Raw genomic sequence first — 27,484 nt, 5'->3', positions numbered from 1 at the left:
AAATAAAATGTTGTTTGGCTGTGTCAAAAGTGAGAAGCCATGTAGTGAACTTGTGCTCATTACTGGGAAAGCACTCAAGGGTTGAGAGACAGTGGCTGGCAAACGTTATGTTTGAGTGCTAGCTGCTGTTATTTGGTGTTGATCTTATTAACCCTGAAGTTCTGTTGTTTTATAATATCACAGGATGCTACAATGTATCAACTGCTCTTCATCAAGCTTGTTAATGATCTCCTACACACAATCAACCTAGTCCAATTTCATGCTTTTCACTGTCCTCCAATAATCTTTTAACAGCCAGTTTAGATTCCCCTCACTTTGCAGTTTTATTTTGGGTGCCTTACCTGTTTTCTTATACTGTTTAATCTACTTCAGTCTTCCTACATCTGTTTTCAAGTTCGAAGTCTTCCTCCCCTTTCAGGCAGACTGCTTTTAGCCTTTGCTTGTGGTGTGAGTTGAAAATCTGCCTCTCATTTCTACATTACCTGTCCACAAAGTTCCAGTTGTATTCAGAGTTCTGTTGATACTACTTGTTATAATTTCAGAAACCTGAATCCATCCCCAATACTTATCATATCTCTTGCCTTACCTTTTGATGGATCTGTTTGTAATGTTTCAGCTACTGATGACATCTTCCTTTTTTACCCAATCCTTAAATTCTTGTTAGTTTTGCGGGGATTGCCCGAATCCTACCTTCTCGTTTGTCATCAATGAATTAGCACTTTCTTCTGGCTGATTCCTTTCTTTTTCAAGATGCCCTTTACTTACCTCTTCTCTGCCCTGTTTCCTGCAAGGCAACAAACTATTTGCGATTTCTCGCATATTGCACAAACGATTGTACTTCGGAGACAATTGTATCTTCCGTATTACTTCAGACCTTCTCTCACCTCCCTTCCTGTAACCACTTACTATAGAGTTGGTGCTCGTCCATATATAGGTTACAAGCACTAATGATCTTGCCATCTCAAGAGAGTTTCTTCTTTAATGGCATACTGATTCTCCAGGAATCTAAACATTTCCCTCCTATTCCACACTTTGTATTTACAACCATGTGAAATAGGAGCATGATCAGGTCATTGGACGACTTGAGCCTTCTCCTCCAATCAGCAAGACCATGACTGATCTATTTGTGTTTTGAATTCTCTAAGCACATTCATCCCCAGTAGCCCTTGATTCTCTGCCCACTTTTTTTTCCACCTGTGTCTTAAAGATATTCAATGACCCTGTCTGTACTGCCTATTGGAGAGCAAGTATGCACGAAAAAAATAGGGAAAGTATTGTTGTTCCAAAATGAAAACTAAAATGGTAGAATAGGATAATTTCTATTTAGATTCTTGTCATTGAGATCACTTTTCTCTCAGCCACAGTGTAATGGAAGACTCTTGGTCTGATAGCAGGTCAGTTAGACACAAGTCTCGCGATTGACTTCGCAATTTTACTGAGTTTGGACTGAATCTTGTGTTTTTTAACTAAATCCAAATTGCATCGTCTTTTACAGAAAAATCTGAGATCCAGTGAGTTTTCCTGCCATGTCATACCCAATCTTAGCTCGTTAATTACCCTGTGACATCACTCTCATTCTATTTCTGCTACATCTTGCCCCTCCTGTTCCCATGATAACTGGTCATTCAACAGATATCCACTGAAAGACCAGCACCCTGTACGTCTTCACCAACTTTGAGTCTGCACCTGGACAAACACTGGTATTTTGAAGCTTAATGAAAGACACGGTCAGAATATCGTGGAAAAAGGAGACTATGGCACATTGATTATCTGATAAACACTTGGAGGGTCTATTGAATGAAGTGGTCCAGAGGACAGGCATCCTCTTCCTGAAGAACTGGCAGAGGAGGCCACATCACCAGAACCTGCTGACCTGGTCTGACTTTGCTGCCCAGGTGCAGAGTGGTCAGCGATGCCATGAGAAAGTCAATGACTTCTATTCTGATGTATTAAATTCTGCTCTCTCACCTCATATGTACTCCTTCTGCACCTATCTCCCACTAAGGCTCGCACTCTGCTGCATGTGTTGGTGAGAGTGGCACATTCCCTCACTCACGCTCAACACCCCCAACCCCCAACCCCAACCCCAACAATCTCCACCGCTAAACCTGCAGGTCTCTATGCAACTTCCTCAGTACTTAACCATCTCATCCGTATGCATCAGCATATAGTGTGCCATCCTCTATTATCTCGAGCATTCCCAGTGCACCCCCTCCACTTTGGTCACTGCAGGAGAGGGCAGCGCTTAACAGGGTAGTGTGATCCCATATGGCACTCCACCTCCACCCTCCCCCCTCCTGAGGAAAACTAGAACTCCTTCTGTGGGGATGCCAAGACACCATGTTACACCATATTAGTAGGTGTCACTTAAGAGTGGTAGTTAGTTCTTTTAGTTGACGTACCACTCTTCATTCCAGTGCATCTCTATCAATAACTGTGCTGTCATTTTCAATACTTGCACTCCATTTCTAACCACTGACAGTGACGTTTATTCCTCCTTTGGTTCTGAAAGTTCCATGAGGCTCCCCCCAGGGCAGGGGATGCCCCTGCTGTGTTGGCAATGAGGGACTTCATGCAAATGTATAGGCAGGAACAGCAGTAGTGGACAGGCATCTGGGTCACAATGGTCCTCATTGCCCAGAATTTGAAGTATGTAGTGAGACATGTGCTTGGCTAGTTACCCTCCGTGGACAGACTAGTTGTTCCCTGCAGATCCAGAGCCTATGTGCTCAAGATCTGTTGGACAGATGTACACACCTGTTCTTTCTTTTAAAAACCAAAAGAACGGCAGATGCTGTAAGTCAGGAATGAAAACAAAGTTGCTGGAAAAGCTCAGCGGGTCTGATAGCATTGTGGAGGAGAAAACCGTTAACATTCTTGGGTCTGCTGACCCTTCCTCAGAGTTCTTTAGTTTAAGTACCACTCTTCATTGCAGTGCATCTCTATCATTAACTGTGCTGTCATTTTCAATATTTGCACTCCTTTTCTAACCACTGACTGTGACATTTGTTCCTCCTTTGGTAACACCACTAAATCTTCAAGGCCAACAGGTTTCAGGTGGAGCAGGCTCTCCCCCCTAGCTGCTGAACCAGGGCATGCACTAAGATCTAATGGAAGGGAGAAGATAAAGAAAATGTATTGATGGCACTTTGTCAGAAGTGAGAATGGCTTTTCAGTCACTGTTTAAATGTAAATATTACTGTGTTTAACTTGCATGTGGTTGAGAATCTCTCAAATGAGGCTCATGGTGGAGATCTTCACTGGGAGCCCACTGCATCATCTGAAGCAAAGGAACAGTGTTTACCCATGATCTTGGTTTGTGGTGAGATCTTTGGTCCTCCTCGTTCGACCAGCCCTAATATTGTTCCCTCTGCGCACTGGTGTAGTTCATAATGAGTTGTTCCAAAGTGATTGTTCCAGAGAGATTGCATCACACAGAGAGGGTCAATGCTGGAGGCTGGCATGGGAGTTAGCTGCCTTTCTAACTGATCTGTACATTGCATGGTTCTATAGCTAATATTATTTCCATGTCAAAAACCCCCTCGTTCACAGGTCAGGCTACGTAACCTGCCCACTGAGTGTGCTTGTGGCAATTTTCTTCCCATCATGCACTTAGAATTTGCATCACATTGGACAGTGGGTGTTCCTGTGTAGCTTCCAACCTCTGTCAGTGAGCACCCCCCCCCACCCAAAATCCACATCCTGTTCCTAGTAGCCCATCCTGTAAACTCTATAGGCTTCACACTTCCCAAGTCCCAACCTATCTACATGTACATCTGTTTTTCAACCCAGCCCCTGGCGTAAGTGACCGTGCGAGGCCTGGTTATTCATTCACTAACCACGGTCTACTCCCTTGATTGATATGAACAGACAGTCTTAGTCAAGATGTGCCCAGACCCTGACCGGCACCTGTGTGTTTCCCTGGATGCATCAGCAGCACCCCCCCAACCACTACCCCCACTCCTGACCAATTCCCAGATTGGCTGCCATAGTGCCAACAGACTGATAGTAACCTTGTCGTTTGTGACTGTGTGCTGACTGGTGAGGCATTGCAGTGATTCCATGAGCATGCACATAAGTGGTAGGTGAGTGAGCATGAGAGAACAAGCAAGCAGCTTAGTGAAGTCCAGTCTGTGAACTGGGATGCCTGTGTCTGTGTGCACAGTGTCCCTACTGCAGCCTTTCAATGCTAATTGCTGGCTTGCCCTGCAATGCAAGTCTGCACTTCCAGAATACACTGCTGCTGCGTTTGAGAAGTGCCAGGATGGTCGGGGGCCGGCAGATGCTGGATGCTAGTGTCCGTGAGCGAGGGGTTTGTTAGCTTGTGTTCTGTGCAGTATTTTTAGTTGTAGCTAATGTGGAGCATGTGCTGATCTGATTCCATCAGGTACACAGTCCAGTTTTCTTGGCAAGGTTTCCCAATAATGAGCTTGTTTGGTAAGATGGGAGCCTTAATGTTAGTGAGATCAGTTGTACCACTAACCAGCTGTTTATCAAGCTTTAATCTCCATTAATTGCCATCTTATCACTGCCCAATGAGAATCTCACCACTCTGCTTGTGAAAAGCATGAAAGATGGCATGAGTTGCTTCTGATGTCGATATGGGTCTGCCACACTTGTCAGCTGGTTCTGTCTCTCAGCTCTGTACTGCCCATGTTGCTCAGACCCCCCCCATAAGATTCTGCCTAGTGATTCCTAGAGCTTTCTCTGATTCCCAGGCAATTTCTTCACTTAGGAGTGGGAGAAGGATACCATGGATGCCAGCTGACCCCAAGAGTAAGATTGCAGACTCATTCTGCTGAAATGAACTTGGGTGGAACAGGCTGCAGAGGTTTTTGGTTGATGGGCAAAACCACATGCTTGATGCACTGGTAAACCTGTACCTGTGCTTGAGTATTATTTCCATCAGCACATGGAACCCAGCATCTCTGTGAATTTCCTTTGAATGCTCTGGTTTCTTCCCACAGTCCATGTGTAGGTCAGGAGAATTGGCAATGCTAAGTTGCCATAGGGTCACAGGAACGTGTAGCCTCGGTAGATTAGCCATGGGAAATGCAGTTGCAGGGATAGGATAGGGGGTGGGTCTAGGTGAGATGCTCTTTGGAGGGTCAGTGTAGACTCAATGACCTGAGTGGCCTGTTTCCACACTCGGGATTCTGTGATTGTATGATTCTCCCATTACCCTCACTGTGAACATTCCAGCCCTGATTGCTGCAGCACAGACTGAAATTGGACAGTCTGAAGCTAGCCTTAGTAAGCAACACTGATTGACGCCTTCAGGGCTATCTGTAGTCTTCTCTGTTGGAAACCAAGAGCCTTTCACTGTCCAGGCTACAGCTACTGGAGAAAAATGACATGAGGACTAGCACTAGGTGAACCCACACTGTTGGTTAGCTTTTAATTATCACATTTATAAATCCAGATTGGAAAATGCCTTTTCTGTTTCAACTTCTCTTTCCAGCAGTGTTTAAAAACAAAACTGGTGTTGACAATTAATCAGGGAACAATAAGGTGAATGCAGAAACATGATCCAGGATGACAGAATCATTCATTAACTTTTTATTTTTTTCTAAGACCCTGAAAAGGGCTGTTAACTTTTTAGCCTCTCTTTTGTTCCACCTGCTTATGCAGTTGCCTCTCAGCTTGCCTGATGGTGTAGTCAGGATTCTTTTTCTTAGTGATCAGATGGTACAAAATGCAATGTCGTATTCCAAATCTTGATACCTGTTTAACAGAATACACAGGACTCATTCAGAGAGGCCTACGCAATGAGCTATTGCTTCAGGGTGGCAGTTGTGTGCTGTTCTTTGTAGCAGACTGGCTCTTTCTTTAGGCCTGCTGCACGTGAATTGAAGATGCAAGCTATATCATGCCTGTCTAACCTTTATCAAACATTGGTTACCCTTTGACTTGATGGGTTAACCGTATCTGACACCGAGGATTGAAGTAGAATGAAGGAATCCTTGCTGCTTATAGATGCAAACTGGGGAATTTCAACCTTTTGGTTCATGAAAATGACTTGAGTTCCAATGAAGCCACAACAAGCCAATGTGTGTAGTCACTTGCACCCTGCAATATGAGGAGGCTGAATTATGCCCCTTGAGCTAAATTTGTTTCTTTGCTTTGGGAACCATGGGGCGGCATGGTGCTCAGTGGTTATCACTGCAGCCTCATGGCGCCAGGGACCCGGGTTCAATTCCAGCCTCTGGTAACTGTCTGTCTGTGCAGAGTTTGCACGTTCTCCCTGTGTCTGCGTGGGTTTTCTTTGGGTGCTCCAGTTTCCTCCCACAGTCCAAAGATGTGCAGGTTAGGTGGATTGGCTATGTTAAATTGCCCATAGTATTCAGGGTTATAGGGGGATGGGGTCTGGGTGGGATCTATCAAGGGGCGGTGTGGATTTGTTGGACCGAAGGGCCTGTTTCCACACTAGGGAATCTAATCTAATCTTAACACTGTGTAACTTCCCCTTTCAAAGTAGAGAAAGTGATCTCCATGTGCTGCAAGATGTGGTTACTCTCCAACAGCAGCCTGAAGGGATCTAAATTCATTAAAATTGAGCTGCAGCCACCTTGACCGCCACAAATACTGCTTTCTTAAACCTGCTTTGAGTTTGTGGGTGCAAACATTTGTAAGTTTAAGTCATGACACTTCTAGTGAAGCAAGGAGGTCTCAAGCATTTTCCTTATTAAACGTTAAGGCATTGCTTTTTAAAGGCACTGTAAGAAAATGACTGCATCTGAGAACTGCTCCTCTTCTGTATTGGCTGTATTCATGGACCTATTGTGCTCAATTCCAAGAGGAAGCGTTATCTTCCTACATTTTTTGAATACACTTTGTTTCAACAAAAGCTTTTAAAGAGTAAAACCTACTTCAGCACCAGCCAGACCATGTCCTGTAAAATATTGAAAATTCAGTTAATTGCAGAAAAGCTCCAGACATATGCATCAGCAATCAGAATAAATAATCCATCAATTAATCATGAATAGATGTAACACTACAAGTCAGGAGAGTTTCCTTCTTGCTGATTAATGTCATTCTGTCATACAAAGTAAATACAGGGTTTAAACTAGAGCTTGTAAATAGCAGTGCTGGCGTCACTTCAGCATGGCTTTGCCTGCTCCTGGCAGTGTGTTTTTCTGTATTCCTTTATCAGTTAGGTTCTGGCAAATTTGAAACTCCATTGCGTCTTCTAAGAGATAAAAGGGTGCAAGAGAGTCTGAGTTTTCCTACATAATCTTCTCGCCATCTGCTTTTGTACTTTAAGCTTAATCAAGTCTCACTCACCAACTCTATGACCACCAAGGAAAATAATTGGCTTCCCAATATCTGGATCAACTTATCCACACTCTGCCAGAAAAAAATATAGGAAAGGAGTGTGTGTGTTGCAGGCAAGATCAGCATTTGTTCAGAAACAAAACTGGAAGTTGCTGGAAAAGCTTGGCAGGTCTGGCAGCATTTGTGAAGAGAAATCAGTTAATATTTGTGGTCTGGTGATCCTTCCTCAGCACCTGTCCATCCCTAATTGCCCTATAACTTAGTGGCTTATTCAGCCATTTCAGGGGGCATTTAAGAGTCAACCACATTGCTATGAGTCAGGGCACAATGACCAGTTAATATTGGCACCATTACTGAGACCAGCTTTCTATTCCAAATTTATTAAGCACTGTAAATTTCACCAGTTGTTTTGGTATTTGAATGCATCTTCAGAGCATTAACTGCTTGATTTAGCTCAGTGACATCCATGGTACTATCAGCCCTGGTGTTCAAATTACCCAGCTAGTTCAAGTTGATACCCACTCTTCCAGCCCATCACAACTTCAGTGTAAATCATGCCCCCCAGTATTGGTCTAAAATAAAGGAAAGGAGGTTTAGTGGGGATCTAAGGAAGAATTTTTTTCCACTTAGAGGACTGCGGGTACCTGGAAGTCACTACCTGAAAAGGTGGTAGAGGTGGAAACTGTCAGAATGCCTAAATATTTAGATGATCACTTAAAGTGCCATAGCAAGTGAGGTTATGGGTCAAGTGATGGAAAATGAAAACCGTGTATATAAGTGATTGGTCCGTGGTACAGGCATGATGGACCAAAAGGCGCCTCTTTCTGTGCTGTAAAACTGACCATATAACCGCTAATAGTACCAGAATCTTAATAAACCCCAACCCCAGAAAAAAAATCTTGTGAATCAACAATAAGGAAGGAAGCCTTACTCAGTGATCTAGCTTAATGCTGGCTAAGCATCTTCAAAACACTGGGAGTAATTTACATGTGCTTAAATAGGTTAAAATACTGTATTTGAATGCCTGGTATCAACTGTTTTAAGTTCCTAAGTTGACTATAAGCTGAAAGAGGCGTTTACTTTTCTCTCTAACTCATCTTTACAGTTGACAATTTATATGATAATCGATTGTAACGTTTTGAAAAGTTAACTGCTGGTGAAACTGGCGCAAGTCACTTAGCAGCAGGAAGCATTGGCAAAGGTAGGAAAGGAGTATTGATTCATAAGTGCCTAAAGCATTTATTATTTTGCTCTACCTGCAATTATCTGAATATTCATTTGCTGGTGCTCTGCTAGGTTGATTACTGGCTGTGCCATCTTCTGCAATTAATTTTTATTAATATGTTTGATAACCACTGCCTTTGTGCCAGGTGTATCACTAGTTTCTTAATTTACTATTTGATTTGGTAGTTAAGTGGTTGCTGTCCCTGCTGCTCAGTTGGATTTTTGCAGTGCCATGTGGTCTTGCTAACTTTATTAATTTCATACTTACCCACTTTGCCCATTTACTTAGAGGCTGGACCTGCATTTAATGTTGTTCACTCACTGCTGTACTTAGCTGCCTGGCCGTGCTAATTGGTTCGTTTTTGTTGTCAGTCTGTTGTGGAGTTTGTGTGAATTGCTTTCCTTCCTGTGCCACCGGTTCTTTGCTCTGATTGCATTGTGACAAAGAATCTAGTTGTGATTTTCAATTCTTTTTTTTTTTCTCTGTACACATTATTACAGTAAACTGTTCTGTTGGAGTGATCTGACATCTTTTTGGGAAGATTGAGATAAAGCTTTCCAATTTTGACACCACCAGAAATACATGGCAAAAGGAAGATAATGTGCATAAATCCTGTATAAGTTTTTAGCATTCTTTCATTGATCTATGTATTTCTTCACTGGATTTGCCTGACTTATCACTTGCAATGTATTTCTTTCCAACTTCAGTTCAACTTGTCTAACTGCCCTGAAAATACCTTTGGAATTCCTACATAAATAACTTGTGCTTTGTTTAGTGTGTGCATTCCGTATTCCATTTGAGAGAGTTTCTAGTCATAAGCTTTATTGAGCAGCCATACAAAACTTTGTGAGAATCATCTAGAATATATCGTACACCAGCCATTTGGCTCAACTGTCCATGCTGTGTTTTCTCTTTATTTGGATCTTCTCCCATAAATCTATTATTCTAATCTTCCATTCCCTTCTCCCTCCTACATTTATCGAGTTTCCCCTTGAATGGCATCTGAACTAATCACTTCGATCATTCCCTCTGGTAGCAAGTTCCACATTCTCACCACTTCTTAGTTAATGAAATTGCTTCTGAATTCCACTTTGGATTCTTAATGACAATTCTGTATTGATGGCCTCTAGTTTTGCTCTGATCCACAAGAGGCAGCATTCTGTTGGTGTCAATTCTATCAATATCATTAGTAATTTTAAATACGTCTTAGCTAATCCTTCAAACCAGATGGTTCAAGAGAAAAGAGACTCAGTTTGTGTAGTCCTTTTCTCATAGGGTAGACCCTTTCTCATTATCGTCCTGGGAAATTTTTTCTGCACCCATTCTTGTGCTCCTCTGTGTTTATAATATGGTTACTAAAATTGTAACCAAGGTTTGAGACAGAATGTGCCTGACTAGCCTGTTTTTCAGTCCAATGCTAGATTTGAAACCTATTACGAAGCATTTTCTATTAGGGTCTTGCTAACGAATGAAGCAAGACTAATTTAATTGTGTTTGTTCTTTAAGATACCATTGTTCCTCCTACCCCACCTTCTATTTTTAACAAAGTGTACCATTATTTAGTGATAATGGGAACTGCAGATGCTGGAGAATCCAAGATAACAAAATGTGAGGCTGGATGAACACAGCAGGCCAAGCAGCATCTCAGGAGCACAAAAGCTGACGTTTCGGGCCTAGACCCTTCATCAGAGAGGGGGATGGGGAGAGGGAACTGGAATAAATAGGGAGAGGGGGGAGGCGGACCGAAGATGGAGAGAAAAGAAGATAGGTGGAGAGGAGAGTATAGGTGGTGAGGTAGGGAGGGGATAGGTCAGTCCAGGGAAGACGGACAGATCAAGGAGGTGGGATGAGGTTAGTAGGTAGGAGATGGAGGTGCGGATTGAGATGAGAGGAAGAACAGGTTAGGGAGGCAGAGACAGGTTGGACTGGTTTTGGGATGCAGTGGGTGGAGGGGAAGAGCTGGGCTGGTTGTGTGGTGCAGTGGGGGGAGGGGACGAATTATTTATTTGTGTTGACTTTCACTCACTAATTAATTATTAATAAAATTGGAATGGACAAGGCCTTCCTGCAGTTTGTTGCAGTCTTCGTGTTGACTGTGACCTGATGTTGGTGTCTGCACAAATTTAGAAATTTGTCATTTTTGTTCCAAAATCCAAATTGTTAATGTAAATTGTGAATAGCAATGGTCCCAGCACTGAACCTATGGAACACTTTCCATCTACTGCATCTCTAAATAACTACCCTTACAACCAATCTCTGTTTTCAGTCTTAAAGCTAGTTAGCAAGCCATTCTGCCAAGTGCCCTGACACCATATTCTAACCTCATTCATTTGTCTATTATGGGCAACTGATCAAAAGTCTTTTGAAAATCTAAATAAATTACATTTATTGCATTACTGTTGTCTGTTCTGTTTGGTTCAATCAGAATTCTTTTCCTTTTGAAATCCATGATAGGCATTCATTGTATTTTTCATCTTTTCCATTTCTCATTTAATTGGGACTCCATTATTTATCCAACTGTTGACAAGCTGACAGGTCTATGGATACAGCTCATGTTCTTTTACCTTATTTTAAAATATAAATATATATTTCTGTATTTACATTAGCTACCCCTCAGGGCTCTGACCCATATCATTAGAAAATACATTTCTAAATGTACACTAATACCTCTATAACTTCCCTACATGATTTTAAAATGTGGAATGCAATCCATCTGGGCAGGGGCTTTGTCATGTTTGTGGTTTATTTTCTCGGTAAATGATGTAAACACTGGAAGAAACATCAAATAATATTTAATGTTATTTTAGGCTAGAGCAAGGTTCTATTTGCAAGTACTTTTTAAAGAAAAAGAATCTTTTTTGTGCCAGGATTGAAGAGGGAACCCTGACCCCTTTATTATAAGATAGATAATTATGATAAGAGTCTAACTCTCATATCTCCCCTTAGCGAACAGCATCATATGCAAACGTGAACCCGTCAACTTGAACTGAAAATATCAGTAGAATACCACTAAGTCATACCTGTGTAAATCAGTGAAACCTATCTATATAATGTGTCCTACATGATAATAAAAAGCACATCTTCAAAACCACAGTAAGCAGCACAGAAGTCTGCTAAAATGTACAGACAGTCGCTACATTGCAGACTGGTTTCTTTTTGGAGTCTAGTCTGTTCACAAGTTGGATAATGGAAAGCAACCGCTTGTAAGAACTGGAAATATGTTCACATCGGGTCTTTAAATTTAAAGAACCATGTAGAGAATTGCGTTCATTAGTACAAGCATTTGTAAATCAGGGATCATCTGTACATGTATGTTTCTTGAAATAGAGTCCTGGAGAAACTCTGCCAGCATTCATGGAGAGAAACAAAGCTAATATTAGACTGGAAACATTAGCTCAGTTTCTGTCTCCAGATGCTGTCAAACTTGTTGAATTTCTCTAGCACTTTGTTTTTATTTCAGATCGCCAGCATCTGTAGTACTTTGCTTTTGTTTAGTTGTATATTTTCTGTTTGTCAAACCCTTTAATGGTTTTGAACAGCATTCACAAAACTTAGTGACTGTTCTGTAACAATTTGAAGTAATAAGTGGATCTAAGCTAAATAGTGGAGTATAAAACTAGACCAAATTAATTTTCTTCACAGTTGGTTTATTCACAAAATATAGTGTTATGTATGTCTGTCACCTACCTACTAACCCAGCATCCCATCAGTGTGCTGAGTACTTTAATTAAACACTACCGGTCACTGTTTGAAAGCGTTATGATTCCCCAAGGAAGACGGGACTTGAACTGGCCCAAGATTAGACACAGCACAGTGCCGAGACCACTGTTTTTACCTCTGTTATTTTAAATATAATTAACAAACCGTAAACACTGATGCCTGCTTCTGTGCCTTGTAATGGATAAGGCTGTTCAGTCCCACTGACCTAAGTGCTACTGTGCCATATTCTTCCCAGTTTTTTCTGCAATATAATTTCTGCACTTTACAGTGCTAAGCAAGACCATACAGCTTAACCTGTCAGATTTCATTTTCCCCTGTTTCTTCTCATCCTTGTTGTTTAAGTAAAATCTCTCCTATCCTCTTGAGATTTTTCCCCTAAATGAAGATGACCAAACCTAATAATGGATGTCTGACGAAAATTTGAGTAAACAGTATATAAATTTCCCAGCTTATCATTGGACATGTTAGATTTGGCAGCAGAAATCCATTCTGGAAATGTACAATGCGAAGAATTTGTATGTTTTAATTGATGTTGTCATTTGTGTTTACTGATGAATTTTGGTTTTGCACAACTTCAGTGCTGCTTTAATCAGCAGTGGTTCTATCTCTACAATCTAAGTATAGCACTTCAGTGTGCGCTTAGACAGTGAAAACAGGCTATTCAGCTCTTTCCCTATCGTTGGTGAGTGTCAAAGCTCACTCGGTAACTCTCTAATGCCTTGAATAACACAGCCTGTGAAATGGAACGCTGCCCCAGACAATTAACTACAACACCTATACTGGCACTTCAGAGCAGTATTGAGGCAGCGTCGTACTGTCATATGTGCCATCTTTCAACTTATACATTAAATCAAATCTCTGGCTGCCCTCCTTTTTGAGTGTAGAAAATCCCATCTCAAGAAAAGCAGTTCTTCCCCCAATGATCTGGTTAATATTTGTCCCTTGACCTAGTTATTACTACTTCAATATTTATGGGATCTCGCTTTGCCTAAATTGGTTGCATTTCTGCAATGTTAACTACACTTCAGATGAATTTTATAAAGTTTTGAGAACATCCTTTATAGCATGAAAGTTGCTTCATGGTGCAAATATTTTCCTTCATTGAATCCAAAGAACAAATTATTACCTGAGCTAATGTTCTTTGACTCAGTACAGCTCTTTGTGGTCTACAATCTGTACATTTGTCTTTTGGTGTCTGATCATTCTGGTTTTTGAACTTTCTTTGCTTTACAGCAATACAAAGAAAAAGGAGAATGGAGCAAGATGGGAACTTTCTTTCAGAGTCTACATTGGAATGATGATGCTAAAAGTGAACTTCACAGAATTGCCACATGCATTGCAATTAATCTGGTAAAATACGAGGACAGTGGAGCTGCAGTCCCTTTTTGTGAATTTGCAAAAGCAGGTATGGTACGTTTGTCTAACATTTGCATGAAAATGTCTTAGTGACTGGCTTGAGGGAGTTCTTAAAAAAAATTATATATAGCTAGACTTCTGCATTAAACAAAGCAATATCATTTTTGTTTTTCAGCAGCAATTTTCAATACTGACTGTCTTTACTTGTGCATTTCCTAATTTGTCTACCATTACACACATTTGGATTGTTGACCTAAAAGCTAATAACCACCAAGGGATCTGGGATCATGACATCTGCATTATTCATTGATCCCTGCTCAATGTTGTCGAAGGCAGCAACTCACCCTTTTGCAAGTACAGTTTTTCTGCAGATTTGTGCCATTACCTTATACCAAGATTTCCTTAGTGAAGTTGTCAGCTGAAATTTTGGGGTCACAAGCTCTCTGGCAGCAATAGCCACTATGGAGCTCTGACAGTTATAACACTTGTACTCCCAGTCTAAAGGCCAATGATCTCAATTAAGCTGTCTTCCACTCAGTGTTATTGAAAGGATGTGATAATTTGCGCCTCAAAATGGGGTCAGAGCAAGGGGAAAATAATTGAGAAGCATTCTCACGTACTTTGTCTCACCCAAGCCTGACCTTGCCCTCCGTTAATGTCAACAATAGCACAGTGGTTCAGCAGTGATTTAAAAGCAGAAATCCTGGCTCGTTTTTCATTTAATTTAGGAAGCCTGATGTATTGCCAGCTTCTTACCTGGGTAGAAATTCTATTTGGTAATCACATGCTTACTCTGTACATCTCTCCATGGTCCTTGTCCTGCCTCCATTTTTTTTTCTTTTGTCTCTCTCTCTCTGCCCCTATTTTTCCCACTTTCTTACTTTCATCTTCCCTTCTGCCACTCAAATACATTGCACTCATCCTTGTTACTATTTTGCTGTGTCCATCTGTGTCCCTGCTTTTCTGTCTTGTGTGTCAGAGTCATAGTGAGCGGTAACAGGTTGTTTGGCTCCACTTGTGCATGCCGACCAACTTTCCTCAACTGAACTAGTCCCATTTGTCTGCATATGGCCATATCCCTCTAAACCTTTCCTATCCCTGTAACTGTCCAAATGTCTTTTAAATGTTATGCCTGCCTCCCCCACTTCCTTTGGCAGCTCAGTCCACATGCACGCCACACTCTGTGAAAGAGCTTCCCCTCAAGTCCCTTTTAGAAACTTGCCCCTCACCTTAAACCTATGTCTTCTAACTTTGGACTCCCCTACGCTGGGAAAAGACTTTGGCAATTATCTATGCCCCTCATCATTTTATATACTTCTATAAGGTGACCCTCGGCATCCTACGTGTCTTGGGGGAAAACAAGATCCATCTATCCAGCCTTTCCTTATAACTCAAGCCCCTCCAGTCTCAGTATAAATCTTGTAAATTTATTTTGCACTCCTTCTAGTTTAATCGCATCCTGCCAGAGGCAGGGCAGCCAGAATTACATGCTGTAGTCCAGACAGCACTATATGTGTTGCCCTGTACGAGGGAATTTCATGGGGAGAATGAACTGAGAGGAGTCACGGAGGGTATTAAACTGAGAAAGGAAATATTGTAAAGTATTTGAAAGGTGAACACCTGTGAGGAAAAGTATTGTGGCTGTAATGGGCTGTAAGTCTTGTGGAATGGCAGTGGATTGGTGCAAAATGGCATGATGCTAGGCTGGGAGGATATAAAATACAGAACATAAGAACAGGAGTAGACCATTCAATCCGTGTAGCTTGCCCAGCCATTCCATATCATGGCAGATTTTCTCAGTGCCACTTTACTGAACTCGTGCTGAGACCATTGCTGTTTTTCTTTTATTTTTCTTATTTTTGGTTTGGAACTGACAGTTGCGGTTGAATTGAACTTTGAACAGTACTTTTTTTACTAAAAAAGAACAAAAGACTGATGTTCACTTTTTGGAACTGGTCTGTAACAGTAATGCTGTTTAATTACTGTTTTAAGAACATTGCAGATGATTTGGCAACAAGCTGTTGTTATACTTGGGGATTGGCGGCTGGTTGGATATTGAATCGATCAATCAAGGGAGGACAGGTGCTGGCCAGCCAACCACACAGAACGTTGAAAAAGAAAGAGACAAAGAATGAATTAGCTGTAGTTGGGTTTTAGTCAGGAAGCAGCTTTGCTTAACTAACAAACACACTGGGAAACTGAGATAATGGAAACTGCAGATGCTGGAGAATCCGAGATCACAGTGTGGAGCTGGATGAACACAGCAGGCCAAGCAGCATCTTAGATGCTCATAAGATGTTGCTTGGCCTGCTGTGTTCATCCAGCTCCATACTTTGTTACTCTGGGAAGCTGAATTTTGATTTTGCTGTCTCCAGTCATCGACTTGTTGAAAATTCTAAGAAAAGAAACCCAGTCTATAAGATATACAAATAGAAGTCTCCTGAGGTTTGCAGAATCTGTTTGCATTGACTAATGAGTTCAAATTCAAGCAAGATACCATCCTATGTGCCAGTAATATACCCGTGGTCCAGGCGATGAAAGTCTGGTATTTTATCATTCTGAAATGGTTATTGAACTGGCAGATTACAGTTTTTATTTCTTATCTCTAAACTGTGTCTGATTATTGGTATAGGGAGAGGTGGTTTATAATCTAAGAAGATTGGACTTCGATTGTAGAAGTTAATTAGATTGCGTTGTTCTTGCATCTCTGTCCTGTTAAAGTTATGTTCTTAATAAATTGTTAGTTTTTATTTGTTATAAACTTGGAGTCAGAGATCTGCTACTCATGAAGTTTGGTTAGGAACAATTGAACAATTCATAGAATTGTACAAAACAAAAGACCCTTTGGCCAGTGAGTCTGTACCACCAAAAACCCACTACCTATACTAGTCCCACTTGCTGCTAGGTCTATAGCCTTGAATGTTCTGACATTTCAAGTGTTCACCCAAGTACTTTTTAAAGGTTGAGAGTTCCTGCCCATCTACACTGCTAGGCAGTGCGTTCCAGACCCGCACCACCCTCTGGATATGAGAGTTTTGCCTCAACGTTCATCTAAACTTCCTGCTTTTCACTTTAAAAATTATGTCCCCATGTTATTGACTCTTCAACTAAGGGAAGTTCCAATACCTTCTCACTTCTATCAATCTGCTCAAACTTCCCAATTCATCTTCTCGAATTTTGAACTTCCATCCTTCTTCTCCAGAATAAAGAGATGTGAAACACTATTTAACACACTACCAATGTCCCTCGAGTTCATGCACACATTGTCCCCTTGATCTGCAATTGACCTAACTCTCCCTGGTTATTCTCTATCCTGTTGGTATACTTTATACAACATCTTGGAAATCTCTGCAATCTTGTGTGCAACATTGACTCACGACACCCCTGCTACCAATAGCTTTCTTGAGTTCCTCTCTGTGGTTTCAGTGCTTCTCTATGGCCTCCATTGTCTTGCTCCCTATGTATCTGTTAGATATCTCCTTCTATTTTACTTAGACTTGAATATTCCTAGACATCCAGGTTTTTCTAGGCTTGTTACTTTTCTTGTTTGTTGGAGAAACTCAGCAGGCCTGGCACCATCTGAGAGAAGAAACAGAGTTAACATTGCAAGTCCAGTGATTATTTACAAGAACTGATTAATCAATGAGGAGCCGCCGGACTTGCAGCAGCAACTCTGCTTTCTTACCGCAGATACTGCCAGACCTGAACTTCAGCAATTTGTGTTTCAAAACCCCTGGTGTTTTGGCCACTAGCACTAAAATGCACACTTACTGCCAATTTCATTTCCAGAATTAGACCCCAACACACTATCCTGTCCTTGTGGGACCTTCTACAGGTTGACATGAAACGGTCTCCTGTACATATTTCAAGATCTGTCCCCTCTTAAACCCTCTATCCTATGATTATCCCAAATAATGATGGGGGTAGTTGAAATCCCTTAATATAATTATCCTATTGTTATTTTCACACAAGTCAGTGATTTGAATACATATCTGTTCATCAATTATCTTTTTTTTTGGAGGCCTACAATAAACTCCCAACCATGTAACTGCCCTTTTTTTTCCTAAATTGTACCTGAGAAATCATCCTTCCTGGCTGTAACTGACTTCCTAACAGATCACATGACGTTGAGCGTTATTGAATGTTTTAAGTTCACTGCGAATCCGTTGATGGGCTGATTTTGGTTTGGCTTGCTATCCCTGTGTCATAACACTGTCCGTGTTCTTCATAATGCTTTGGTCTCTTAAAAACCTTTTTTGATTTCTGTCTTGAACCTGCTTCACGATTGAGCTTTTGCAGCTCTTTGGTGTAGAGAATCCCAAGGATTCACCACCCTTTGAGTGAATAAATTCCTCCTCATACCTTGAAATGGCCTGCTCCTTATCTTGAGAATATTTCCCTAGGAAGCAGCAGAAGAAAGCACAACTGGTTGATGGTACAGAGGTAGGATTTGCTTACTGGCTGCCTGTTTAACCTTAAAAGCCTTTAATTTAGCTGGCGCTATTTTATTTTTCTTCTGAAGTAGGCACTTGCCAGACAATATTTCACCCACACATGGGCACAATCAAAGTGAATGCAAAGCGAGATATTAAAACATAATATAATTGAAGTATGGCGTTTTTGTCTTTTTTAGTTTGTCAAAAGCCACACATCAATGGTATGGTCAAGGCATTGCTTGTCAGGATTGGGATATCTGTGATGGTTGCATACTATAAAAGTGAACAATGGAGAAAGGTATGTTCAAGGTCCATCTATCTTAATGGAAAGTAGTGAATTTAATTCGTTTGCTCCTTCATCCTTGCTTTATCCTTTTGTCGTTTTTCATCACCAAAGAGTATTAAAAAAAATTTAGCTTTTGTCACGCTTGCTCACCATCCTCAGGAAGGACCTCAAATTCTTACGTGTTCACTCTCTATTTTTGGGGAACTGGCTGACATATAAAGCCACTTATAAATATTACTTAAGAGAAGTTATTTGTCTGTTGTGTAATCAACATTACCACTGTAATGTTGCTAGTCACTATTTTGGTTGAATTTACAAACAGTAACTTGAGGAGTCAAAGTCAAGGACCAGGACAGTCGATGCAGATTATCAACATATTTGGAAGGAGACTCCAAAGCTAGTGATTAAATGATAACAACTTGGGGCTTTGAAAGACTTTAAGGAAAAAAAGACGGAGGAGTGTAAGATGATGGTAGGGTAATTGGGGAGTTAAGAGAGGAGATGGTGGCTTGAGCATAGTTGTAGAAGGACAATAGTTGTGGTCAATCGAAAGGCTGAAGATGAGCAAACAAAAACAAAGTTGCTGGAAAAGCTCAGCAGGTTTGGCAGCATCTGTGAAGGAAAGAAAGAGTTAATGTTTTGGGCCCAGTGACCCTTCCCCAGAACTGAGGGTGGCTGGGTGAATGTCAGTATGTATGGAGAAGAAAAGGGAGGCAGATGGGGTTTTGTGTGAATGAAAGGAGGGAACCTAAAGAGAGAGAAGAGCAGTTAGGCAAAGAGTTGACAATGATCAGGCTGGGAGGGCGAATAATTGTTAATGGGGTCTATGAGTGACTAATACCAGGTAACGTGTAATGGCAGGCTTTGTGGTAACAAGACCTGGTGTATGGGGTAGGGGGCTGGGACATGAGCGAGTTTAGGCCCTGAAGTTATTGAAATCGATTTTGAGTCCAGAGGGCTACAGGATCCCCAGGCAGAAAATGAGGTGTTGTTCTTTTACCCTGCACTGAGCTTTGCCAGAACACAGCAGCAAGTCAGAGAACAGGGTGATGCATTAAAGTGGCAGGCACCGGGTAGTTCAAGGTTTTTCTTGAGAGAACATCGACGTTATGTGAAGCGGTCGCCAAGTCCGCATTTCCCCAGTGTAAAGGAGACCACTTTGTGAGCAGTGGATGCAGCAGACTAGATTCTGGGAAGTGCAGGTGTTGCTTCACCTGGAAGGATATGTTTTGGGCCCATGGATACTGGCGAGGGCAGGGGTCAATGGGCAGGTGTTGTACCTTCTGCTGGTTGCATGGGAAGGTGCCATAGGGCTGTGGGGGAGTGTTGAAGGAAATATGGACCAGGGTGTCCCAGAGGGAACGGTCCCTGTGGAAGGCGGACAGAGGCGGGTAGGGGAATATGTCTGGCGGGGCCATCTTTCTGGAGGTGGCAGAAATGGCGCCTGATGATCTCATAAATGTGGATGCTGGTGAGATGATAGGTAAGGACATGGGGAACCCTATTACTGTTGCAGGAGGGAAGAGAAGGTGTGAGAGTGGAAGTACGAGAGACGGGTCGGACCCGGTTGAGGGCCCTGTCAACCATTGAGCCGGGGAATCCATGGTTGAAGAAGAAGGTGCACAATTCGGCGGCTCCCTTGTCGAAGTTGGCCTTACCTGAACACATACAACAGAGACGCAGGAACTGAGAAAATGGGGTGGAGTTTTTATAGGAAACAGGGTATAGTCCAGGTAGCTGTGGGAGTCTGTCGGTTTGTAGTAGATACAAGTGGCCAGTCTTTTCCTAGAAATGGAAATATAAGTATCAAGGAAGGAAAAGGAGGAGTTGGAGACCAGGTGAAAGTGAGGTCAAGATGGAAATTGGAGTTTTCCAATTCTGGGGGAGAGGGGGAAACAACACCGATGATATCACCCATGTATCAGAGAAAGAGTTGAGTGGGGATCGGATTAGGATTGAAACCCTACGAAGAGACAGGCATAACTGAGGCCCATGCGGGTACCCATGGTCACCCCTCTGACCTGAAGAAAATGAGAGGAGTTAAAAGAGAAGTTGTTGTGGGTGAGGACAAGCTCAGCCAAGCGGATGAGGTTGGTGGTGGGTGGGAATGATTCACGCCTTTGCTCCAGGAAGAAGCAGAGAGCCCTAACCACCACCTAGTGGTGGGCAGGAACATGTTGAAACAGTGAGTCTGCCTGGACACTCTTGTTTGTGGACTTTTGGGAGGAGGTAGAAGTGAGCTGTGTGGGGCTGGGGGACTATCACCTTAGAAGCGGAGGAGGGGGAGATCACTGGATGAAAAGAAATCAGCTACTGTAGTAGATACAATGGCCTGATGTGTCATGGTCCGGGAAATATAGAAGGACGTATCTGAGAGTTGGCGCTCAGCCTCTGCAAGGTAGAGGTCAGTACGCCAGACTACAACAGCATCATCCTCATCGGTAGGATTCATAACAAAGTCAGCGTTAGATCTGAGTGCAGATTGAGGCGACTAATATCATGTTGACCGTTCTCAATGAATAGATTGAGCGCAGGTAAAAAATCAGAAGGAGGGGTCTAGGTGGAGGGAGAGTGTTGGAACTGGGCAAAGGGGTCTGTGGGATGGGAAGTGGACTCTTGTCCAAAGAAATGAGCACAGAGGTGAAGATGGCGGAAGAAGAGTTTGGCATCATGTCATGCCTGAAATTTGTTAAAGTGGGGATGCAGAGGTTAAAAAAACTGAGGCCGTTGCTGAGTACAGAAGATGAGCAAAACTTTGGCCATCTGAAGCAGGGCTTTTTATAGTTCTTTAGACAGTCTGAGGTATCATCCAATTTATGAGCAGTATTCAGGCTTACAGAATTGAATGAGTTTAAGGGAATACAAAAATTTGGTTTGTGAGGACAGGAAGTATTTTGGAGAAACCTGTGGCAATGGATGAGAAAAGAAATCTCAACTTGATAAGAGTTGACACTGAAGTCAATAAAAGCTGAAAAAGACAAAACATGGAGTTGTCATTGTTGGGATGATTTGATTCCATTTAAATAATTGGGAGAATCCAGAGTTTTCCCTCATGATCCCCATGGACTCCAGGTTTGATAGAACTTCTTGATGCCATGCTGGATCAAAAGCTGCTTTGCTGTCAAGAGTAGTTAATTTCCTCTCACTTTACCTCCTCTGGTGTTCAGTTCTTTTGTAAATTGAACCAAAGCCTTACCAAAGTTACGAATTGGGTGGCCCTGGCAGAACCTAAATTAGGCATCAGCATGCAGGTTTTCTAGTCAGTTAAAGAACGTGGAAGAGGTAGCTATTCACCTTTTTTTTTATAAAGGGACCACTTTTTTAAAAAAATTTTTTGGATTATAAATAGAGCATAGAAGTTAGACAACGCCAGAAAGCTGAAAGTCCAAAGAAGTCTTGCAACTTGAAGATTAACATGGATTGTGTTATGTATATTGTATCTGCATCATTGGTGATGGGTGCTTTGAGACAAGTGGCACCTGGAATATTTGAGTTGAGGAAAAGCTGCCGAATAAGCCTTCAGATTAGTTCACCTGCAGTTTGATACACATTTCAGTGTATAGTGAATTTGGAGATGTCGGAAGTCTGCCAACCAGCATCTCTTGCCATCTATCTCTAAATGTAAAGAGGCAAAGAAATAAAATAAAAGACCTAGGTCTGCACGATCAGCTTTGAATAAAAGATTGACATTTGATCCTAGAAATGATATAAAAATCTCAAAAATAACACACTGTCCTTGTTGTCTGGACTTTGATCGACAGAATCTGTATTTTTTCTACCCAAACTTGTTTTTGCCTTATTTGTGCATTAATGTGTGTGACCTTTTTAAATCTTCCAAACCTCTATCACCTAAACTAGAATGTATCTCAGTTGTAGGTGTGCACAAGGAACTGTGGCAGCATGGAATTTTAATGACTCAACCTTCTGAGTGGATAAATTCCTCCTCATCTCAGTCTTAAACTATCATCCCTTTATTCTGAAACTTTCCCTTCTGGTCCTAGACACTCCCACAGTATCAAGGGAGAACTTTCTTTCTGAGAGTGAAGTGGGACTTTATTGACATTGGTTTGAGTTGGGGGCTTGGTTTAGCATCACTTCCAACAGTTTATAGATCTTACCATTCTTATGTTTTTTTCCCCCCTTATGTTTATCTGCTGCCCTCTGACCTTTTTCTCCTGAACCTACATTTACTTAGAAGCTGTTCAGGTCTGACAGATGATCATTGACCTGAAATATTAACTCTGGCTCAGCAGCGTCAGGACAGAGAAAGAGTTTTTATCAACATTTTGTTTTTATTTCTGACTTCCAGCATCTGTAGTATTTTATTTTGTTAGTCATAAAGTCATGGACTCACAAAACACAGAAACAGATCCTTTGGTCGTACCAGTCCATGCTGAACATAATCCCAAACTAAACTAGTCCCACTTGCCTGCTCCACAACTACACCACCTCCCGCGCACCCCCCCCCCTTCTCCCCCCCCCCCCCCCAAACCTTTCCAATTCGCGTATCCATCCGAACATCTTTTAGACGTTATGACAGCACCCTCATCCACCACTTCCTCAGGAAGTTCATTCTACATGCGAACCACCCTCTATTTTTAAAAAAAAACTGTCTCATGTATTTTTTAAATCTCTCTCCTCTCACCTTAAAAATGTGCCATCACCTCTGTCTATACCTCGCATCATTTTAAAACTTCTATCAGGTCACTTGTCAACCTACACTTCTCCCGTGGAAAAAGGTCCCAGCCTTTCCAGCCCTTCATTATAACTCAAATGGTTTCTTCCATGCCTGGCAGCATTTTGGTAAATTTCTTCTGAACCCTTTCTGGCTTGATAATGCCCTTCCTATAACTGGGCAACCAGAACTGTACACAGTATTCCAAAAGAGTCCTCATGAATAACCCTGTACAACCTCCTACATAATGTCCCACCCAACTCCTATACTCAAAGGACTGAGCAGTGAAAGCAAACAACTTTTTAACCACCCAGTCTATATGTGACGCAAACTTTAACGAATTATGTACCTTTACCTCTAGGTCCTTTATGTTCTACACTACGTGAGGCCCTTCCATGAATTGTATAAGCCCTGCCCTTGTTTGTTGTACCAAAGTGTAATACCTCGCATTTATCCAGATTGAATGCCAGCTGCCATTTTTCAGCCCATTGACCCATTTGATCAAGATCTGCTTGCAATCTTAGAAAACCTTCTTCACTGTCGACTACACCGCCAATTTTGGTAGATTTAGAAGAGCTTCTGGTTGAACTAAATATGTGTTGATTGATAATGCAATTGTACATGTCTTGTCTCAGGCAAGAAAAGTTCTGGAAATGTTACAGGAAATTCCAGTGAATTTCACAGTATTGAAGAGTATCGTTAGTGAGTATGATGTATCAAGATGCCAGATCATTAATGTTGCTGGAGAAACCTTTCTCAAAACAGGATGTGTGAATAAAGCACTGTGGCTATTAAGAGGTATGTCCTAGTATTCCAAATGATGAGCCATCCCTAACTGGGGTGGCTACAAATCATCCAATACTTAACAGTTAAGCTTTCCTTATCACCATCAAATTCAGGAACCTTTGCTTCTGACTGCTATTTTCTGAAACATGTTATGGTAACATGAACAGAGCAATTGAATTTTCTGTTTTTCTGCAGAAATCCTAGGAATTGCTGTAATCTCATGACCATGAAGAGGTTCTAAGAAAATTTATACTAAAACGGTTGGGTAACTTCTGGTTTTGTTTCAGATAGCAGAGGAACATTTCTTTCATCTTTCACTGAATTTTAATCTTTGCTTTTTTAGACAAGGAAGAAAATACTTAGTATTTTATTTACCTGGTATCAGCTTGTTTTGCCAAGTGTGGGTATTTACAATAGAATCCATCTGAATCCAGCTGGAGTTGTCAAAATCAAACTCTTGTGAAACTTCAAGACAAGTAAATGAATGTTTGTCTGTTATTAATTCTTTTTTCTGAGCAAACATAGGTGTAGGAGGAAATCATTCAGCTCCTTTAGCCAGATCCATTGTTGATATGCCGGATACCCAAACCCTTTTAATATCTTTTGCCCAATGAAAATCAAACAATCCTGGCTCTTAAATTTTTAAATAATCCTGCAGCCTCAACAGCGTTTTCAGTGGGACAAAGAGTGAATTCCACATCCCCATTCTTCTTCAAAGAGTTGTTTACTGACCACCCTAAACAGCAGTTAGTGATTTCTAAATGGCTTGAATGGCTAAAACTTTGAAGAACAGTTAATCTTCTTTTGTAGTATTTTGTATTTTGGATGTTATGTTGCCCAAGTAGATGTGTTTCAGGTGCATAACTATTTTATTGAAATGAACCAGTGGCTCTGAAACTTTTTTTCAGCGACCACTTAGTCATAGTAGAAGAACCTGTGGATTATCTACCATTCCTAACCGACCTGAATTTGCTCATTACTGCAAAGAAACTGCGTAGAATTAATGGGAACTTTATGGAATCTTCAAGTATTTTGCTCTTATCCCCTCTTAAATTTAGTAAATGTATGTGCATTTTTATTCTAATGTGTAAATTGTCAATTGATTTTGAATTTTAAAATATCAGCATTTTCATATGGCTTATATTTCAAGGAAACACATTTATTTGAAACATCCCAATGTGTTGTAAAGTCAGCACAATAATTTTTTTCCAGAGAAAATGATACTTACATTTATATTAAACACAAATAAGAGTAAACTAAATTGTTCTTTGCATAAGATAAATGTTTGTTTATATGTGAAAACCTGCATTTGTGAGAGTCAGTCACATTGTGTTAAATTCCCTCTCTCTCGCTCCCAATCATATCAATGGCATTGTTAGCGACTTGCATTCTGGACTGGCTTACTGGACTCATTGGTCCAGATGTTTAGGTCTTGCAAAATTATATTGGCAATCATGGTTTTGCTGCTGAAATATCCAGACAAAATCTCTTCATTCTGAATATATTTTTAATACACAGAATCTGGCTGGATAATCTGTACTCCAGATTGGCCTTGTGATGATTTGGATGTTCTCAATCGACACAATCTTTTGTTTAGACTTGCTGATGCAACTCTGAAGAGTAACATGTATTGTGAAACATTGGAAGTTCTGCAGAACTTGCCTGGATTCCAGAAAATAAATGGTAAATGCAATAAAACAATCTGGTATTGTACAGAGATAATGGGAACTGCAGATGCTGGAGAATCCGAGATAGCAAAGTGTGAAGCTGGATGAACACAGCAGATCAAGCATTATCTTCGGAGCACAAAAGCTGACGTTTTGAGCCTGGACCCTTCTGCTTGGCCTGCTGTGTTCATCCAGCTTCACACTTTGTTATCTGGTATTGTACAGATTTTGAGATTTTGGAGAACAGTATGCTTAGTTTCCAAGAATGTTGTGTCAGCCTTTACTTTACTTTGTTTCTGAATTTTGTATTCATCCAGAAAGGGTGTCCTCTCGATGTCTCATCGAACACTTCATATCTCCCTTTCATTGAGCTTTGAACATATTTACATTACATGGTTAGATTCCTGGAGTTTTCACAACATGAACTCTCACTTCAAACTTACCTGTCTGGTCAAACATCTTTTTAGTCCCCATTCGTAATATCTTTATGATGAGTAAACAGGTGTTCAAAAAAATGCATTGCAAAAACATTCTGGTTAGGCCGTGAACTTGTTTCTTAAAAGAGTGGTTTCTGCCAGGTTCTATTTAATAGTCATTACAGTCCAGATAGTCTACATACCCCCAGAGAAAGGGAGAGCTATGGTGAATGAGGGAAGGTTGTGGACTATCTGGCTTGATTGCGGATATTACATTTTAACAAGGGTCTTGGTGGCAAATCCAGCACAGAATTTGCCAAACCAGCACCACCACCTCAAAGGCAACCAGGGTGGATAATGATTCCTAACCTTGCTGGCAACAGATAGACAAACTAGGCTCCCAGTATGATTTTGCAAATACTGGGTGCAGTTGAGATAAAGGTGAACTGTGACATTCCCCATGAGTGTGAAACCTGCTAACTAATTAAAAATAAATAATCACTGGAGGTTGGCACCATAACTGAAGTAAAGCCCAATGAGAGGAAGCAAGTGGAGAAAATCTGGATGGAGATACCAAATATTTTTTCTCATTTTTTTCATGGGATATGCATGAAGGCAGTATTTATTGTCCCTTCCTAAGCATCCTTGCATTTAAGTATCTTGCTAAGCCATTTGAGTGTAGTTAAAAGTCAGCCACATTACTGTGCCAATTACATTTCATCACAAGAATCCATCATAATTCTTTATAATCACTAGGATCTTGGAGGGAGCCATCAAAACATTGAAAACAATGTATATTTATGTTTCATACTGTCCTAAACAAGCCACTTCACTTATTAACAAATAAAATCTAATACAAAGCTCGATAAGGAGTTACTCAGAAAAGTGACCATAAGCTTGATGGATTTGAGGAAAATCTTGGTGAAATTTCCTTTCGAAGAAATTTACAATTATTTTCTTTATTTTGACTAATAGAAATTAAAGTTTTTATTATGTATTGCAGGTTCCATGGATATCCCACTCTATGTCAGTATTTTCAACAATCTGCTGCATGAGTGCATCCAAAATAATTGTCTTGGGGTATCAACTGACACATTGGAGTTTATGAGATCGGCAAATATTCCTGTAAATACTTTGGCTGTGAGAAACTTAATTACAGCTTTAGGAAGGTCTTGCTTGTGGCCAAAAGCAAGAAAACAGTACAAGAGTAAGTCTGTGTCTAGGTTGTATCCTTGTTTGTGTGTCCAGACTTCTGTTTTGTGCCATAAGGTAGATGGAAAGCCATTTGATAACCAGAACCATTAAGTTCAGACTGTCACCAAATATTTATCTTGGTGTTTCTTCATTTCTTGACAGGTGATTTATCTAGCTTCAGTTGTATTTTCTTCTATTTATTTATTGCTTGTGGGTGGCATTAGCAGAGCATTTAAAACTCATCCCTAGTTGAAATTTCCTGAGCAGGTTGTGGTGAGCCACCATCATCTGATGCAGTCTGTGTGATGTAGGTCAGGGGCAGGAAGAGCAACCATGGGTTCTGGTGCTGCTTCTGGCCTAAGCACAGCAACCCTGCCCCAGTAATTAGTGTATCATAATGTACCCTCCTGATCTGGGCCCTGCTGTGGGTATGCCCACAGTTGGTTGT

At 41.1% G+C, this 27,484-nt stretch overlaps 1 protein-coding gene across 1 annotated transcript in view; it reads left to right on the top strand.

The window, feature by feature from the left end:
• topaz1 (testis and ovary specific TOPAZ 1) overlaps positions 1–27,484 on the top strand; it is a 60,229-nt gene that overhangs the window by 30,529 nt on the left and 2,216 nt on the right. The window contains exons 15-19 of the mRNA XM_059645931.1: positions 13,454–13,625; positions 18,210–18,310; positions 23,609–23,771; positions 25,278–25,442; positions 26,846–27,049. Coding sequence (XP_059501914.1) covers positions 13,454–13,625; positions 18,210–18,310; positions 23,609–23,771; positions 25,278–25,442; positions 26,846–27,049 — 805 coding nt within the window. The remainder of the gene's footprint in view (positions 1–13,453; positions 13,626–18,209; positions 18,311–23,608; positions 23,772–25,277; positions 25,443–26,845; positions 27,050–27,484) is intronic.

This window comes from Stegostoma tigrinum, chromosome 5 (genome assembly GCF_030684315.1).
Source record: "Stegostoma tigrinum isolate sSteTig4 chromosome 5, sSteTig4.hap1, whole genome shotgun sequence".
Lineage (NCBI taxonomy): Eukaryota > Metazoa > Chordata > Chondrichthyes > Orectolobiformes > Stegostomatidae > Stegostoma > Stegostoma tigrinum.
Note: the sequence above shows the minus strand (reverse complement) of the source record. Positions and strands in the feature narration are given on the sequence as shown.